The 20061-nt window shown below is 36.9% G+C and overlaps 1 protein-coding gene across 5 annotated transcripts in view; it reads right to left on the bottom strand.

The window, feature by feature from the left end:
* Positions 1 to 1028: 1028 nt before the first annotated feature.
* The window catches only part of GCFC2 (GC-rich sequence DNA-binding factor 2), a 49999-nt gene continuing 30966 nt past the window's right edge, over positions 1029 to 20061 (bottom strand). For 2 of the 5 annotated variants that reach the window (XM_036099439.2, XM_078056377.1), the window contains exons 12-17: positions 18089 to 18210; positions 11161 to 11237; positions 8855 to 8921; positions 6864 to 7010; positions 3397 to 3521; positions 1029 to 2715 (exon numbers count right to left, since the gene is read on the bottom strand). In XM_036099439.2, coding sequence (XP_035955332.2) covers positions 2598 to 2715; positions 3397 to 3521; positions 6864 to 7010; positions 8855 to 8921; positions 11161 to 11237; positions 18089 to 18210 — 656 coding nt within the window. In that variant the 3' untranslated portion in view covers positions 1029 to 2597. Of the gene's footprint in view, positions 2716 to 3396; positions 3522 to 6863; positions 7011 to 8853; positions 8922 to 11160; positions 11238 to 18088; positions 18211 to 20061 lie in introns of those variants that run through there. The other 3 variants (XM_078056375.1, XM_078056376.1, XR_013441727.1) reach the window with 3 other exon arrangements.

Genomic DNA, 20061 nt, shown 5'->3' with positions numbered 1-20061 from the left:
ACGGGTGTGAAAATGGTGGCCTCCCAATCTCCGCCCCAGAAGAGCCGAGAACTCGGGGCCCCACTCCTCAGTGAACCCCCAGAGAAAAGCAGTCAATCACTCCCATCTCCCCCGTCTCCGGCCGCATTCCGTGCTCACCCGGCCTGTGACCGAGCGTTTCTATCTCTGGCACCCGACCCCGTGTGGTCTCCAAACCCAGCAGATCCCTGCGGTGTGCTCCCACGCCGCTCCTCCCAGGGGAGGAAGGGGAGTCTCCCTGGATCTGCTGGAAGAGCAGTGGCCCGACTGTGCCGCGGATCACGGTTTATGGCAACCCTGAGCTGAGAGCCCACTCCTCGGCTCCATCTCTGCAGCCGGATTCCCCGCTCTGATACCTGGGAGCTCTGCCGCACTCAGGCACCCCGTCTTTCTGTGACCCTCAGGGTCCCGAGATCACACTGTCTCAGCGAGGGTTCCACCCCCTGCTTAGCCACTGGAGCAACATCCCTCAGTGGAACAGACTTCTAGAAGTTCCGATTTTGTGCTCCGCGGCTCTATCACTTGCCAGTAGTGGCTGATGGAGGCTCCCCCCACCGTCTATCTTCCCCAATATTGCCTTGGATTCACTTCTCCGCACATCCTACCTTCCAGAAAGTGGTCGCTTTTCTGTTCAGAGAGTTGCTATTTTTTTCTTCAATCTCCTGTTGAGTTTGTAGGTATTCAGAATGGTTTGATCCCTATATAGCTGAATTCTTGGGACCAAAGTTAGGTCTCCTACTCCTCCGCCATCTTGCTCCTCCTCTCACATGTTTTTGAATATCCTCAATTAGAGTATATGATGGATAAAAATCTTGAGATTCAAACTCCAAGTATAATGAAGCCCAGTATAATGAAATGTAGTTAAACTACTGGGAGTTTAATTCAATTTGTAGTTTTGAAAGCAGGTTCTAATATTTTCCATTCTACGAAAAGAGAAATCTCTCTACCCAAATTAAAAATGTAGGGAACACATCCAACACATCTTTAATTAAAAATGCGTAAGTCTTACGGAAATTTCCAAATACACATTTTAATAAAAATTAGAAACTTCATATGCAATAAAAATCTCATTTATGTTAACACACACATATATTTGTGTAAGTAGAGAAAAGGTCTGAAAGGATAACATTAAAATGAAAACAGCAGTTACCTCTGGGACAGCAACTGTGAAGGAATGCTAAATGTCTCTCAGTAACAGTCTGAATTTTCTAGAAGAGATTCTATTCCTATATAATATGTGTAAAAGAAAATTTAAACTGTTCCTACTAGTGAATCACAAGTCTTCACTGCAGTAGAAATAACACATCAACCTGTTAAAATATACACAGCTTGAAAACTAGAGATGATAATGGCAGAAGCCACATGCTCAAATCAAATTTTTCCTGATTATCTTTGGGGCAATAATTTACAAAAACAATTTTCAGGGTTGCTCTTGAGTTATTTAACAAATAGATTTAAGAAAAAATTTCTCAAAATGAGCATTTACTAGTAATTTTTTCAACTTCTTTTCAATTACACAAATATTTTACCAGGAAGTTTATCACATGTTCTGAGTATTTAAAATACCTGTTTCCTGTCTAAGCCTACCCCCCAATGACAAAACCCTAACAAAAGGAGTTAAGTACCTAACAAGTACTGCCTTAGCACACTAAAAACATCATACACAAAATTAAAATAAAAATGGCAATGAGGAAACTATAACATAGGATAGGCAAAACATCAATATCTTTAAAATATAAAGTTCTGACAAATCCATAAGATGAATGGATTATTTAAAAAAGCATTACAAATAGCCAAAAAAACAAGTACTTACTCTCCAATAGCCAAAATTAATAATTAAGATTTTTTTACATCTAAATTTGCATTTAGTTAAAAAAAAATGGTAATACCTATGCTGGGGGCGGTTTTCACTGGCCTCTGTTACACTTGTGTTGGCACAATATATTGGTGTAGATTTTTGTTTTTTTTTTTTGAAAGATTTTGTCAGAGCACGAGGAGGGGGAGTGGCTGGGAGAGGGAGAGGGAGAAGCAGGCTCCCCGCTGAGCAGGGACCTGCCCAATGTGGGGCTTGATCCCAGGACCCCGGGATCATGACCTGAGCCGAAGGAAGATGCTTAACTGACTGAGCCACCCAGGTGTCCCCGGTACAGATTTCTGAAGGACAATTTGACAATCAGTAGTTATCAAAAGTCTTAAAATGCTTTTACTCAGTTAATACTTAGCAAATAATTCATTCCAATTAAGATTTCCATTTTAACTTATTTGTAAACAGATAGTTAAAATGAAAAGAACTAACATATTTTTATGGTGTAGTTCAGAAGATTCACCAAAGCCCAAACAGCAAGATTTCTCCAATTTCTCTCTTCAACTGGAAACGTGAAAAGAATCAAAGGGAGTAAATTAAACTCTTAGTGCTCCCGTGTGCTTAATTGCTGCAACCACCACAGGGGGGCAGCTTTCATGATACCAGAAGGTAAGAAGGGAATGGAGGGATGGAGTCCTGCTCTACCCGGCCCCCAAGCAAAGGAGGCAAGTGTCACTATATTAAAATCTCATGTTAGTACTTTCCTATAGTTTGTTCAAACTTCTTTAATTACTGATTTCAGATGGTCTAGGTGATACTCTTCTATGAAGGATTCTGCTTGATTCAAAGCTTTTATTTTCACCAGAATAGGAATTATTTCTTTGACTTCATCCCTGAAAAACAAAAAAAAGTTTGAGAGCCTAGTGAATCATTAGTTGTTAATCTGAAACAATTTTAAACCCGTATCTAAAATTATTCAGATGTTATCTTTTCCATACAGTGTTCAAATATAGTTTATTAGGGGATGTATGCTGGCAAATTTTAATGTGAATGACTGTAAAAAGCAGTTAAATCTATCATCAGAAAACTGAGTTACAGTGTGGGGCTATCAGCTTGGTGGGAGCCTCTGTGGGAATATTTACCCACAGAAATGCTACAAATCTGTGTTTTTTATTTAAAAAATTTTTAAACTTTTGGAGAAGTGGTTTACCAGAACATTACTGTATATTTAGTGGTGTTAAGCCCCTAAACATTTGGTGCTGTTAATGAAACATCCAAAACAGATTCTAGTTATTGCTGGGTAAAGAGCAGGCTGCAGACCTGTACTTAACTGTTGAGATTTTAAAATGCTTATTTTGGAAGAGATTTACATTTAAAAATATGAACTATTAGGCATGAGATGTGAGTATAAAGTAGTGATTCCAAAGACTGCACATAAAAATATCTACTAATTCTAGAGTGGTAGTCTCCACAGACTTTTAAAAATAGAATAAAAGTACAAATCTAAAAATTGCTGAGTGTAAAACAGAATCGTTGAACTGTGCACTTATGGAGATACAAATATGCAAAATTACCTGAATTCACTTCTAGATAATTTATGTGCACACTGCAACAAAAACTGGATGAAGTTTTCTAGCTGGGGAATAGATGTTCTCATGGCAGAGTTTTGGAACCATTTTTCTGGTAAATATGCTGCTATCTGTTAATTAAAACACACGGTCAGTTTTTAATAACAGTTATCTAAGGCCTTTTGCTAACATCAGTCCATCTCATTTAATCCTTTATGGTTATGGTAGAATAAATTGAGAATTTTCCTTTGTCAAAGTTTATAGTTAAAAAAATTGTATTTTAATGCCAAGAGCTTAAAATAGACTATTCTTTATGATTACTCTCTAGGGGTATTTGTAATACTTTCTATACTCTGTATTCCTAAGCCATTAAATCTGTACAAATGCCATTTACAACTAAACACCAGAAATGCCTAGACACAAAACAGTTAACATAAATATAAAATACATTTTAGTATTATTTCATACTAAGAAGTTGAGTGACCTAGCATATGATCTACATAAACAAATTATAGTTAAGGAATCCAGTGGAGGATTGTGAGATACACAGAATAAAAAAAATTATGGTTCTGATCCTTTAATACACTGCTTTAAATGTTCATGGCAGCATACAGAGTCTGTTGCATTCAATTTTTCTTTTGGGGGGAAAGCACCAACACCATTATGCTAAAGGTAAAACATGATCTTGGGGAAAGTTTTGGTAAAAACAAAAAAATGTTTAAGTTAAAAAACAACGAAAAAAAACAAAAAAAACTTCCTCATAGCAGAAGAATAAAAGGAAAGAGAGAATGGGAGGAAGAAAAAACCTGAGATCACACTATGCAAAGAAATTCTTGGACAAATAGGTTATCCTACAGTTATTATCAAGATCAGTATTTATAAAAGTAAAAAGTTGGGAAAAATACACCACATATACATTATAAAGTATGTTAAATGAAAGTTCTGGAATGTACTCTTTCAAAAACACAGTTGAGGAAAAAAGATTTATCCTATTCCTTAATCACCTTTTTCAGTTACAGAAAAAATGCAGACACACTGACTGCCTAGGGTAGAAATACTTATTTGTACACGCTTTTCTCTTGCTCTGTATCACATAACTCAATAAAATTTTCACAGAACTACCTAGCTTTCCCATAAATGATCACAGGATTTAAAACCACACTGTCTTGGCATGTTTTTTTTTTTTCCTTAGAGATTTATATTCATTTGAGAGACAGCATGTGTGTGTATGGGTGGGGGGCATGCAGAGGGAAAGAACCCCAAGCAGGCTCCTTGCTCAGCAGGGAGCCTGAGGCAGGGCTCCATCTCAGGACCCTGAGATCATGACCTGAGCCAAATCAAGAGTAGGCCACTCAACTGCCTGAACCACCCAGGTGCTCCTTGGCATGGCTTTCTAGCCACAAGCTGTGGAGAGAATCTCCTGCCACTTTTCTACTTCTGATAGTAGACTCATGGTCAAAAGGGACTAAACTGAACCTGAAATACATAGCATGGATGATGAATTCAATTTTGGGGGGAAAATGTAATTTAAAACTATGTGATATAAAGACCATAGCCCAAAAAATCATGGTGGGTTAGGAATTGCTATCTAACGTCTTATGTTGTTTTTAAATTTATAAATATTTTTCCATACTCTTAAAAATGACTTTTATCTGCTGAATAGACAATGTTTTTGGATATTTAGGTTGTTTCCAACTCTCTGTTATAAATAATGCTACAATAATATTCTTTGTACTAAAACTCTGATGAAGAAACAAGCCCCAGATAGTCATTTGCTCCTTACAAGAGCAAACCCAAGACTTTAACTGCAGTTTCAACTCATCCCGGGAATGTCACTTTTTAATAGTCAATCCCCAAATTTCTGGATGGGCGCTATAGTGAGGTCATCTGCATGACAAAAACCATGCCATTCTCCTCTCCCCAGTAAGACCTTGTCCTGGCCTGAAATAATCCTTTTCTTTTGCTAATAGCTTTCTTGTCTCACCCTCTTTCTTATGAAAGCCTTCCATTTTGTACAACTCCTGAGAGTATCTCTCTACTTGCTAGATGGAATGCTGCCTGATTCACAGATCCTTAATAAAGCCACTTAGATCTCAAATTTACTCCACTGAATTTTTTTTTAAACAAATCTACATGTGCATCTCTGATTTTTAACTTAGCAATTTTACTTCAAGGAATTTATCCTAAGTCAAGGGGTATGAACTTTAAAGGTTTGTAGCCATCATGCCAAAAGTCTCTAGAGTTCTATTTCTCATTCCAACAGCAAAGAGTGTTTCTCAGAACCCCAGCACCACCCATTCTAGGTGCCCCTGAAATAATGTGCTATTGTTTCCTCATTATGACAAGAATTAGGGAAAAAAAAAAAACTGGCCAGCATAACAGGTAAAATAATATCCTTACTATATTATTTTGCATTTCTCGGATTAGTACGGTTAACCTTTTCCACGTGTTTAGAAATTATTTTTACATATTCTTTTTTTGGTGAATTTCCTGTTGCATGTCTTTTGTCCATTTTTAACTGGAATATCTGAATTGTTTACTAACTTTAAAGAGCTTTTTAAAAAGATGGATTGTAATCCTTGTATGGCTTATAACTTTTCTCAGTTTTCAACTCCCTTTCCTTTAAACTTTTCATTATAGAAAATTTCACACCAACACGAGAAGGAGTAAGTATGGTAACCCCAATGAACCTATCCTCCAGGTTTAACAATAATCACATAATCTTTTTTTATAATTTTTTTTAAAGATTTTTTTAAATTTATTTATTCGACAGAGAGAGAGAGGGAACACAAGCAGGGGGGAGTGGGAGAGGGAGAAGCAGGCTTCCCACTGAGCACGGAGCTCAATGCGGGGCTCGATCCCAGGACCCTGGGATCATGACCTGAGCCGAAGGCAGACGCTTAACGACTGAGCCAACCAGGTGCCCCTGATCACATAATCTTGATACCTTTTAAATGTTTTTTCATTCACTGAAGTTTTCTACTTTCATCAAATTGCTTACTTTATCATTTCGTTTCTTGCTTTTAAGTTCAAAAGGACTCCCTTACCATCAGATACATTTATCCTCTTAGTACAGTATTTTATAGTTTCATTTTTATATTTTATCTGAAATTTATACTGGTATTTAGTGAAAGTTGAGGATTTAACATTCTTTTTATAGAGTTAACCAGTTGGCCCAGCACCATTTATTAAATAATTTTTCTTTTCCCTGGTGATAATTCAAATCAGTATACTAATTCTTAAATACTGAGGGGTTGGTTGCTTTTGGGTTTCTCGTTTATTAAGTTGACTTACTGAGTACCACAGTTTTAATTATTCTGTTAAAAATAGATTTTAAACTTTTTTTAAAAGTAATCTCTACACCCAATGTCATGACCCTGAGATCAAGAGTCACATGCTCTACTGACTAAGACAGCCAGGTGGCCCACAAAATATATTTTAATAATTTTAAAAAATGATAAAATTACACTGACCTGGTCGCACTTTTTAACAACATCTGGCCCAGGTATGGCATTAAGAAGAGCTATAATAAGGTAACGATTTAGCAGCTTCCCTAGTCCTAGTTCTTGCAAGGTGTCATCTGGGAGGAGTCCATTCCAAAGAAGAATATTGTGGAAGAGCTAAAATAAAGTATCAAGTGAGTATGTAGCTGTTTCTCTAAAGGAAAACTGTAGTAGTCTCCAACAAACATAAAACGTTGGTCAAACTATTTATTTGACAGAGACACAGCACAAGCAGGGAGAGTGGGAGAGGGAGAAGCAGGCTTCCCACGGCGCAGGGAGCCGGATGCGGGGCTCGATCCCAGGACCCTGGGATCATGACCTGAGCCGAAGGCAGCCGCTTAACGACTGAGCCACCCAGGCACCCCTGGTCAAACTATTTTAAACTCATTAGTAGAAGTATCAATTTTACAATCAATAGAAAACATTTCTAAACAATTCTTTCCAACCTCCATATATTTGCTCATCCTATTTTTTTAGGACTATCACCCAAAATCCATCTCAAATAACTTCACTGGCGCCTTTCCAGATCAATAATCTTCCTCCTCAATTCATACTCCCAGAGACTGGGGCCATCAGGTACAAGACCACAGGACCCAAGGACTCATGAAGGACTGCTGTTAAAGCCAGTGCCACTATTACTAATGTGTGATCCTGAGAAACCGTTACTGCTCTGATATAGAAGATTAAAAAATATAAGCTATTCTAATAAAATACTGGTTGCCTTTCCTTCCTCTAAATCCATACCTTTCTGTGAATTTTATGGTGTTTTCCATTTTCTTTCCAGTACTGTATTTATTACTCTACCATGCAATGCTTTTCTATACTTTGTGTCATTATTTATGTTGCTCCCTCTTCCTGGAAAGTGTTTTCCCTGACTCACCTACATAACAAATATGGATTCACCCTATTAAAAACTAAGTTTGCTGAGGTCACCCAAGACCTAATTGTCAAATCCAGTAAACATTTTCAGTCTTTCTCCTAATTCCCTTGGGTGGCATTTAATACTCTGTCTTCACTCTTAAAAACCTTTTGCTTAGTTTCCATAATGCCACCCTCTTGTGACCACTCTGAGTTTCACAATAAATTCTAATGCTTCTTTGAAGACTTCACTTTCTCTGTCTGCCTCTTATGTCAGTGTTTCCCAAGGTTGTGTTCTTAGCCTTCTTCTCATGCTTCATCCCATCTCCTCAGAGGTTGTCATTCATGACCATGGCTCCAAATACTGCCTACATGTGGCTGACTCCCAAATCTCCAACTCCGATCTGTCCCCTACAATTCAGACTCTTACATCTATTTCTATATTTTTCCCCATAGATATCTTCAATTCACCATCTGAAACAGACCTTTATCTTTCCTTCAAACCTCTTCTTCCTGTATCCCCTCCAAAGCCCTCAAAGAATGCCACTGTAAGTTACCAAGTTGCCAAAGTCAGGAACTTGGCTAGTACCCTAGTCTTCATATGCAATTATCATTTAGTCATCAAGTCCTTTCAGTGCTCCATCCTAAGTATCTTCTGAACCCAACTTTTTACCATCCCTCCCTATTACCACTGACTTAGCAACGACTTCATCCTTTATCTTTTAGACTAGGAGTTGGCCAACTATGGCTTGTGGGTTAAATCTACCTTGCTGCCTGGCTTTGCAGAGCTGGTAAACTAAGAATGGTTTTTATATTTTGAAATGATTGGGGAAAAAAAAAAAAAGGGTATTTTGTAACATGTCAAAGTTAGGACACTGAAATTTCAGTGTCCACAGGTGAAGTTTTACCAAAGCACAGCCATGCTCATTTGTTTACATATTGTTTATAACTGCTTTTACACTATAAAGGCCGAGGGCTGAACAGTTCAACAGATATTCAAAGCAGAAAATATTTACTATCTGGTCCTTTACAGAAGTTTGATAATCTCTGCTCTACAGTATACTAGATTTAAAATAAAAATAATTTTGTAGTTTTCTACTTACCTTTACACCTGACCAGAACTGCCTTTCTTGGAACTTGGAATGTGGTGATGTTTTGTTTTCTACAGTCCTAATTTGAAACCGAGACAGGACAAAATGCAAACTGTTAATCTTTCAGAACCAGAGTTTAAAAAACTCAGTGTTTTTTTAAACCAACCAAATTAAACCTTAACACATTAACAGAATGTAAATGGAGTGCTCTGATGATATCAAAATTACAATTCCATGTACACTTTGATCCAACAACCCCATTTCTGAGCATGCCTTCTGGAGGTATACTTGCACATGTACCAATGGCGGGTCTATAAAATTATTCACAGTACTGCTGGTAATGGTTTACCACTCACATGCTCACCAGTTACACTACATTATATGAAAGCATATTATGTAGCTTAAAGAATGAGGAAACTACTCTGGTGATGACATGATCTCAAAGATGTACTAAGTCAAAGTAAGGTACGAGACAATGGTTACAAATGCACTTCCTCTGCTATAGAACGGGGGAGGGGGGAGAAATAAGATTATAGCATATGTAAGTAATTCTAATTGCATGAGGAAATTATGGAAAGGTAAAATTACTAACAGTGATTATTATGGCATGCATGTATGTATATGGAGGAGGAAGGGCAAAAACTGGATGGAGGGCAGGAGTGGGAGGGAGGAAGACCCCATTTTAAATATAAATTAAAAAATACATACTCATACTTTTGAACCATATGAATAGATTTCTTAAACATTCTACAACAAGCCTTAACAGGGCATAATTTTTACATGCAGGTATCTCTTCACAATTTAAATTAGCAAGAAAGCTTAGAAGTTCCTTTCTTTTCTCCCCACAAAAGCTCTTCGATCCTGTGAACACTCACTGGATAGCTTCAGTTCATGATCCACTACTATAAACTGATGCCTTCTTAGCAAATGTATAAATATGCATCAAATACCACTTGATTCATGATACTGTATATAGAATCCTGAAGAGTCCACCAAAACTACTAGAACTGATAAGTGAAGTCAGTAGTCACAAGATACAAAATAAATATACAGAAATTTGTTGCATTTCTACACACTAATAATGAAGTGGCAAAAAGAGTAAGAAAACAATCCCATTTATAACTGTACTAAAAAGAATAAAATATCTAGAAATAAACTTAACCAAGGAGGTAAAAGACCTATACTCTGCAAACTATAAAACATGGATGAAAGAAACATTTCTAATGGATATACACATAAGAAATGTAATTGTGTTGTGAGGACAACACAAAACACATGGAAAGTTAATTCCATTCTCGTGGATTGGCAGATCCAATACTGTTAAAATGTCCACACTACCCAAAACAATCTAAAGATTTAATGCAATCCCTATCAAGATACCAACAGCATTTTTCATAGAACTAGAATAATACTAAAATTTGCATGGAACAACAGAAAACTCCAAATAGTCAAACCAATCACGAGAAAGAACAGAACTGGAGGTATCACAATTCCAGATCTCAAAATATACTACAAAGCTGTAGTCAGAACAGTATGATACTGGCACAAAAACAGACACACAGATCAATGGAACAGAATAAAGAACTAGAAATAAACCCATACTTATATGGTCAATTGATTCTACATTAAAAAAGCAAGAATATTCAAAGGGGAAAAGACAGTCTCTTCAACAAATGGTGCTGGAAAACTGGACCACTTTCTCATGCCATAGATAAGAATACGCTCAAATTGGATTAAAGACCTAAATGTGAGACCTTAAACCTAAGAATCCTAGAAGAGAGCACAGGCAGTAATTTTTTTTGGCAACAGCTGTAGCAATGTTTTTCATCTAGAAAAATGTCTCCCCAGGCAAGGAAAACAAAAACAAAAAAAACCCCTACTTGTTTCCTAAAGTAAATCCACAATTCAGATAGTTTCTAGCTTTCTGTGCCAGGCACTGTTCTGAGCACGCTCTTCATCTTCACAATGTCCTGTGAAGTAGGCATTAATACCTCACTTTACATACAAAGACACTGATGCGCACAAAGGCCCAAAGTCAAATATCTAGTAATGGTAAATCTGGGCTCCAGTGTATGGATTTAACCATTCTGCGATGCCCCCTGCTATGTTCTTAACATAAAAAAACTGATGTCCAAGTGTGCTAGGTATCATACATGGCATATAAAAAGTGAGAAATATTTTGTTGAAATCCAATTTGCACCTTAATAGGTGTATGTATGTTTGAGAGAACACTTAATATAGTTTCTTTTGTATTACATTCTTAATTCTGTGTTACATGATTAGCTATTTCATATAATCTAGAAATCAACAGCTCTTACCTCTTTGGATACAGAGGAATAAAAACATCATCTTCTATTGCTTTCTTCATTCTCACAACAACGGATTTAAGTAAATCCTATTATATAAAAATTTAAAAGCATCAGTGATGGCCATAGGTAGAAGTCTATTTACCATTTTAAAAGTATAGTACACATTTGTATACATAGAATCAGGTGTTAAAATAACTATCAATTAGGTACAAGAGAACTTTATTCACCCATGTTGGTGCACACAGCTGTAGCTAGTGCATTCTCATTGCTGTATAGCATATTCTGTCACATGAATACTAATGATGGGACATTCAGGTGGTTTCCAGTTTGGGGGCTATATTACACACAATATTGTATAAAAGTTCTTATACGTGTCTTTTAATATACACAGCCCTACATTTCTAATGGATATACACATAAGAATGTAATTGCTGGAATTTAGTTTATGTATATACATTCACCTTTGTACATAATGCCAAATTGTTTTCTGAAGCAGTGATATCCCATTTACATTTCCACCAGCCATGTATGAGAAATCCTGCTTCCCTACCCCTTTACTAATATGTGGTATCCTTTTATTTTTTAATGTTTACAATTCCTGGGGTATATAGTCATACTTTATTATGTTTTAGTTTTTATTTTCCTGTTGAGTAATGTGATGATGAGCATCCATTCATATTTTTTTTTTTTTAAAGATTTTATTTATTTGAGAGAGAGAGAATGAGAGACAGAGAGCATGAGAGGGAAGAGGGCAGAGGGAGAAGCAGACCCCCTGCTGAGCAGGGAGCCCGATGTGGGACTCGATCCCGGGACTCCAGGATCATGACCTGAGCCGAAGGCAGTCGCTTAACCAACTGAGCCACCCAGGCGCCCCCACACATATTCTTTTTAAGATTTATTTATTTCAGAGAGAGAGCATGCATGTGGGCGGGGGGAGGGGCAGAAGGAGAGGGAAAGGAGCAGACTCCCCACTGAGCATGGAGCCTGAGATCATGACCTGAGCCAAAATCAAGAGTTGGATGCTTAACCAACTGAGCCACACAGGGGCTCTGAGTATCCACTCATATTCTTGTCATTTGGATATGCCATTTTGCTAAGTACCTAATTAAAAGCTGCTTGTTTATGTATTTTTTAAAAATCAGATTCTCTTTCTTACTGATTTGTAGAAGTCTTTTATATACTCTAGCTATGGGTCCTTTGTTGGTTTATCAATGTCCTTTGATGTAGTAGTAAATTCACTTTGGCACATTCATTTTAATGTTTGTGAATCAAAAATTGGGAACAACCAGGCGCCTGGGTGGCTCAGTCGTTAAGCGTCTGCCTTTGGCTCAGGTCATGATCCTAGGGCCCTGGGATCGAGCCCCCATCGGGCTCCCTGCTCCGTGGGAAGCCTGCTTCTCCCTCTCCCACTCCCACTCCCCCTGCTTGTGTTCCCTCTCTCACTGTGTCTCTCTGTCAAATAAATAAAATCTTAAAAAAAAAAAAAATTGGGAACAACCAAAATATTCGATCATAGAGTATTTTTAAGACATATCATCCATTGCAAGAAACTATTACTTAGGTAAAGTTTATAAAGACTGTAGTAAGAAATAAAATTAAATATTTAATGAGATAATGTTAAGGGAAAGAAGTAGGATACAAATGTACATGTCCACTAGGATTATAACTTTGAAGTAAAAGGCTGGATAAAAATATCCTACAATGGTATCAAGTCCTTGTACGAGGATGAAAAGATAAGGGGAATTTAAATTTTTTTTCATGTATTACCAAAATTTCTATATTATTCTTCTTATTCTTAAAAAGGAATCCATATTTGAAAAATAAAAATGCCACAAAACACACTAGAATAGTTTTCAAGTCGGTAACAATGTGTAGCACAAATTAAGCTCTCAAAAGCCCATACTGGCCAAATTACTCATAAATGTAGAATTCAACCAAATGTATTTTTTTTCACAAAAAGTATATCTAACTGAAGTCCTGTTTCTTTTTCCACTTAAATATCAAGGACATATTCCTCCAGTGGTCACATATCACTATTTAATGTTAAAAACAAAAATTCAATTTTTTTTTACCCCATTTCTAAAATATTTTGAATTATTTTAAAAGAATAAAGATCATTTTTCTAGGCATTATCTCCACAAAGTAGTATCTTACTTATGGAGATTACGGAGTTTGTGTTTGTACTAGACAGACAGTTATGTTTTGATTTTTTTCTAATTAAATTACATCATTGTAATTGAATGCTAGCCTTGACAAGTATTTCCATATTGTTTAAATTTTTGTTTCTTAAAAACAGTTCTCTAAAAAAATGCTATAAAGGACATTATTGAGTCAAATGATGGAAGTGGAATATGGATGGCAGAGTAAATATCATGAAGTTTACTGAAAATAAGTGTCCCATGGTTATGTAACAGACTATCTTTATTCTGAGCAAATATGCAATTTACTCTCAAAGTGTTCAGGAGAAACAAATTGTGTATATATACAATGGCACAGCGGATAATAAAGCAAAATGGGGCAAAATGTTAATGACAGGTGAATCTGGGTAAATGGCCTATGAGTATGCTATTTTTATTCATGAGAGTTTTCTCTAAGTTTGACATTATTTCCAAAAATTTGTTTAAAACAAATTCATATATTTTAAAACTCTGAGCTCATTAACTTTTTCAAGTTTTCAAATACATTATTTGGTGTGGGGGAAAAAAAAAGGTCTCCAAACAGTAAAGTTTTAACAAATACACACACACACACAAGTATACATTCTTTAAAATAGCATTGAAAAGACTCTTAGAAGCTTTAGCTAGTAGTTTTTACACTGCTCTGTATATCCACGGAGATAATCCTGGGTGGCTTGGGCAGATGTTGAGGCCCTCAAGGGAGAGAGAGGGGAGGTGCTGACTACAGCAGAGCAGCTTTGCTTTTGTGTGTTTGTGTACAGGGGTGTGTAAGATTTTATGTGAAAAAAGTTGTTGATAGAAGAAATCTGAAAACTAGCAATCTAAATACTTGATAACATTTTCACATTTCCACTAACTGGTCAACCAACTTATGCTTAAAAACATGTAGTGACAGGGAATCATGATCTCCTGAGGCCGCCCATAACTTTGGGCAGTTATTAACTATTAGATTTCAGTTAACAATGAGAAACAAACTTTTCTATACCTTCCACTCCTTGGTCCTAATTTACTTCTTAAGATCATACAGAACAAAACTAATCTCCCTTCCACATGACAATTCTTCAGATTCTAAGACTGGTATTTCCCTTTTCTACATTTTCTCTTTCCCATACCATCTTAGACACTTTCCATTTAATACACTTACACCCAGAATTAAATGCAACATACCCAGGGCAGTCTTACCTGTGAGCAGAGCACATATTAACACTTGTATTCAAAATAGCACACACCCAGTAGAAAGAACTCCCCATAGTCTTTCTATTACTCAAGTGACACTATTGACTCATATTGGGTTTACTGTTGATTATATCCTTCTCTGGCTTACCAATGCTGCTTCAAGGTCGTTTCTTTCCTTTTATTTTTGCAGTTGAATGTTTGAATACAGGGGTAGGACATAATATATATTCCTTTTACACCATATATTTTGAGAGTTAGTCCATTTTCTCAGTATTTGGAATCCTTTTGGATACTATTCTACTATCCCTAAATCTATGCAGAATTCCTAGCTTTGTGCCATTGACAAATTTTACTAGCATGCATTTTACATCTTCATCCAGTTCAATACTGAACACGGCAAATATTGAGAAGATATCTAATACTAAAAGACTCCCCGCAAAGGTAGCCACATCCCTCTTGGTCCAGTATTCTGTAGCTATACTCTACCAGTTTCTTGTACCTAACTGTACCACTGCTAAGCTTATCTTTCCCCATTTAATCCACAGGAACAATCATAACATACTTAAATACACTACCTACTCTACCTGAACAGTATCTTATTCATCAGTGAAAGTAACTGAGATAATATGGGAAAATTTGCTTCAATAAGCAATCACCTGTATTGACGAATCCTATCAGTAACAGATTGTAACTGCTACTTTCTTTAAGTGTTCATAATCTATCTCTGTAATAATCTATTTTAGAATCTTAACAAGAATCAAAACTATTCTCAACCACGCATTAGTTTATAGAATCATTTGCTTCTCACTTCGAAAACAAGAATTATGCTGAGTCCATTCTTCTAGAACCTTTTTCATTCTCTTCAATTTCTTACACGTCACTGAAAAAAACACAGTGATCTCACTGGCAAGGCAAACTGTCTTAGTAACCAGGAACACTATGTAGTTCAGTGATTCTTACGTAGGAGTGACTGTGACACGCCCAGGGAATATTTTATAATGTCTGGAGATATTTTTGGTTGTCAAGACTAGGGAGCACTACTGGCATCTAGGGGTCAGAGGCCAGGGAAGCTGCTAAGCACACCACGATGCACAGGACAACTTCCCCCAACAAATAATTATCTGCTCCAAATGAAGACTGTTGAAGCTGAAAAGTCCTGATGTAGTCCAGTCTCTTACTAATTACACAAAGAACCCATTTGAAATTTCCACATTTATTGTGGGAGGGCTACTAGAATAAAAATTACTGGTATAAAAACTTCATGAGTGACTCTGTAACACTTTTGAAAATTTTAGTTATTACAAATTACGAAGTGCCGGGTCTACCACTTAGTACCCAAGTGACCTTTTACAAGGGACGTGGCCCTCTGGGCCCCAGCTTCTTCGTCTGTAAAATGCAATTAAAGTCAATACATTTCACAAGGTTGTGACGATCAAATGAGACAATGTGAAAATGTTTATTAAACAGTAAAACACTATATATATTTAGGTTACAATTACATAGTCCCATATAGAGAGCAAATGTAAGATTCCATATCTACTTCCTTGTGGCTCTTATCTACTAATCCTGGTTCTATGCTCTGTAACAACACAGAATAAACCCATTCCTTCTTCAAATATAGAATCGTCATGTATATCTTCTTCTAAGTTAAATATCTCTAATTTCTGCAATGATTTTCAAGTTATAGGTCTTTATTCTGTTGGAGGAAGGTGAAGAATGCCCTCTTTCCCATCACAGTTGCTATATGTTCAAATCCTTTACTTTCCATTAGGTCCCAGCTCAAATGCCACCTTGAACATTTCACAGTATTTTATCTGGGCTGCTCAGGTGGGGGGGTGGGTGGGAAGATGGGGAGGCAATGTGGTCAGTGACATGAGCTTAGGCTTTAAAATAAGATTAAGGTTGGGGCGCCTGGGTGGCTCAGTCGTTAAGCATCTGCCTTCGGCTCAGGTCATGGGATCGAGCCCCACATCGGGCTCCCTCCTCTGGGCGGAGCCTGCTTCTCCCTCACCCTCTGCTTGCCTCTCTGCCTACTTGTGCTCTCCCTCTCTCTCTCTTTGTCAAATAAATAAAGAAAATCTTAAAAAAAAAAAAAAAAATAAAATAAGATTAAGGTTCAAATCCTAGTTCTAATTCAAGGTATTACTATGAACAAATTTCTGAGACTGTCTCTTCATCTGTAAAATGAAGCTATCACCCATTTTTTAATAGAGCTGCTAGAACTAAGATGACATAGGAACAAGACCTAATAAAGTACCAAGTACTTAGCAGGAATTAAGTAAGTGTTCCTTGTCTTCCCCCACTTCTCACTTCCTATTTTAAATAACATTTTTTTTTTCCTTTTTAATGTAGGCTTCACACCTAGCGTGGAGCTCAATGTAGGGCTTGAACTCATGACCCTGAGGTCAAGACCTGAGCGGAGATCAAGAGTTGGAGCTTAACTGACTGAGCCACCCAGGCGCTCCTTAAATAACAATTTATGTACATCTTATTTCCTTTTAGATTACATGCTTCTTGAAGACGGAATCATGCTGGTTTCCCTCTTCTCCCTCTTACTTCTTACAGCTTCCCTCCTTCATAATTCCCAGTGCTAAAATTTAATGGTGTTGGTAATATGAACGCGACATGTCTCCTCACTTCTCAATCACCTTGCTTACAATCTCTCTCAATTTCCTTAAAGGTCAACATATAATTGGTTTACTGATTTAACTGTATGAATATATGACATTCTCATCAACAAACAGAATGATAAAAAAGAGTACCACAATAAAAGTAAGATTTAACAAATTCTCACCAAAGCCTCTAAAAGGTCTCTCCTTATGTCTTATGTTGGATAAAACTCAATTCTAAATCATGGTAAGATGAAAATCTATCCTACTGAACTTTTTTTAAGGATTTTTTTTTTTTAAGTATAATCTACACCCCAATGTGGGGCTTGAATTCATGACTCCAAGATCAAGACTCACATGCTCTACTGAGCCAGCCAGGTGCCCCATATTCACTGAACTTTGAATCCTTAAAGAGATTACTGCTCTTAACTTTGGCAGATTACAAATAACTAGTTCATATAATGAATGTTAATCTAATTTTAAAATCATTGTTAGAGCAAAGCCACACTACTAGATTTTTGCCAAAAGAAAATAATTTTTTTCCTCTTAGAAGGAACCAATTTGCACAATGCATTTATGCCTGTTCATCTCTGCAGGGCCAATGTATATTCACAAACCTGAAAAATGGCTGGCTGGACCATGAGAACAAAAACCAGACCACTGAACAGAGAGGAATAAACTAATAAAAATAAAAATAATAATCTGGGTCTTATTACATGTATGTGTATCCTACAATTAATAATGACTGTCATCCCTGTTAGAATGTTCATAAACATAAAGGTATATTCTTTCATCTTATTATTATAAAGAAGAAATGGTCAATCCTAGTTTCTATAAATCAGAAGTAAATCTATTTTTTCCCAAATTGTTTTTTGGTAATTACTTCTTTTGCATCTTCTGGAAACAAAGATTTAGAACAAAAGTACATTAACCTATAAATAAATCAAGAAGTTTTTTAACTCTAGAAATTATTACCTGTTTGCCTTTACTAACTTCGTTTGCACAAGTGGAAAGTTCTTCAAGAATCACTCTGCAGTGTGTTATTAAACTTGTAGTCTGTGAGGTCGACAGGGGATCCCAAATGAATTCTACAAAGTCTGAAACAAAAGTTTCAGTAGTGTACAATTTACTTACTAAATTGCTTTGCTTTTCATGTATAAACAACCGAGGCCTTTAGCAAAGACTTCCATCCTATGAGATTTAAAATCCATGCCAATCATTACCATTATGTATTTGCATACATCCTCAATTTCCTTGTCCTTTTTGGGCTCTGTTGAACTTGTGTAACTCAACCACAGCTCTAGTTAAATCCACCTGTCACCGAGTCTGTGCTCCAACCATATGGCTAAAACATGGCTGGAAAAAAAAATACTTTAAATTTATCACTGTGAAACTCCAGTGAGCCCTTCATGCTGCCTAGCAATCATGTTTTCCTGGCCCATTCCCCCTCCCTCTCATCCAGATGATCATTTCCTGTCCTTTTCTTCCTCCTTGCTTTCTCAGTTAATGGACTTGACTCTTCTAGACAACTATTTACCTTTTATTGTCTCTTCCCTTGCTCTCACCCTCATGCTAATATTTCCTCAACTGATGAGAAAACAGAAGAAAAGTTCTATAAGCAACTACTGCAGAATCTACACACCTACCTACAACTATGCCCATGTACTCTTGTCTTCCATTCTTATGGATGAAGCACCCAAGCTCCTCACTTTGTGCAAAAGGTCTCAACCCCTTTGGCTTACTGGAAGATCCTGTTCCCAGAATTCTGCCCTCTTAACTTCGGTATTGCCATCACTTCTACTGGATCTTTCCCATCAGCCTACAATTATTCTCTTATACTGAAAATAATCCCTCCCTTGACCCTTTTTTCCTTCTAGTACTGCCTTATTTCTTTCCTTCACTTTACAACAAAATTCAAAAAACTGTTGAAACTATCTCTGATTTCTTTCCTATTAACTCTTGAATTCATTTCAATTAGGCCTTATCTCCAACCATTCTACCTAAACTATTCTTACCATTGCAGATGACCTTCACATTGCAAAACCTAATGGTTGATTCTAGTCCCCATCTGATTTATCAGCAACAATTGGAACAGTTGATCATTCCCCTTACAAACATTTCTTTTCTTGGCATCCAGGATAGCATTCCTGGTTTCCCACCTATCTCTGTGGTCTCCTTTGCTGGCTGCCTGTCATCTCCTTGATTCATAAATGCTGGAGTACCTCAGGACTCAGGTCACTTACCTTCTCCTTCCTGTCTACATTTATACCCTTAGTATTTAAGGTCAGTTTTGTGGCTCTAAATGTCATTTATGTGCTGATAAATTCCAAATTTATGTCTGCTACTTGGCCCTCTCCTTTAGACTCATATATTCAACAACCTAGTTAACATCTCTACTTGGATGACAGGCATTGCAAACTCAACATTTGTCAAACTGAGCTCCTGATAACATCCCCTTACCCTAACCATGCTCCTTTCAGTCTCATTCACTTCAGGAAATGGCAACTCTGTCCTTCCAAATGCTCGGGCCCAAACCCATGCATCACTCTTGATTCCTCTCTCTCTTGCTCCAAACAACCAGTCCATTAGAAAATTCTGTTCGTGCTATCTTTAAAATGTATGCAGAATTCAACCACTTTTCAGCACTTCCACTTTTAACACCCTAGCCCAAGCCAGTATCATCTGTTGCTTGGATTACTGCAAAGTCTTCCTAAGTGGTCTGCCTACAGTTCATTCTCAACACAGTAACCACAGTGATTCTGCTAAAATGTTAGGCAGACCAATTACTTCTCACTCTTTGACTTACAATAAAAAGTGAAGTCCTTACGAATGATTATAAGGATCCATATAATGTAGCCCCTGTCATTTTTTTTTTTTTTAAAGATTTTTATTTTGGAGAGAGCGAGCGAGAGAGAGAGAAAGAGAGAAAATCTCAAGCAGACTTCACA

This window comes from Halichoerus grypus, chromosome 10 (genome assembly GCF_964656455.1).
Source record: "Halichoerus grypus chromosome 10, mHalGry1.hap1.1, whole genome shotgun sequence".
Classification (NCBI taxonomy): Eukaryota; Metazoa; Chordata; class Mammalia; order Carnivora; family Phocidae; genus Halichoerus; species Halichoerus grypus.
This window is presented reverse-complemented; position numbering and strand designations above follow the sequence as displayed.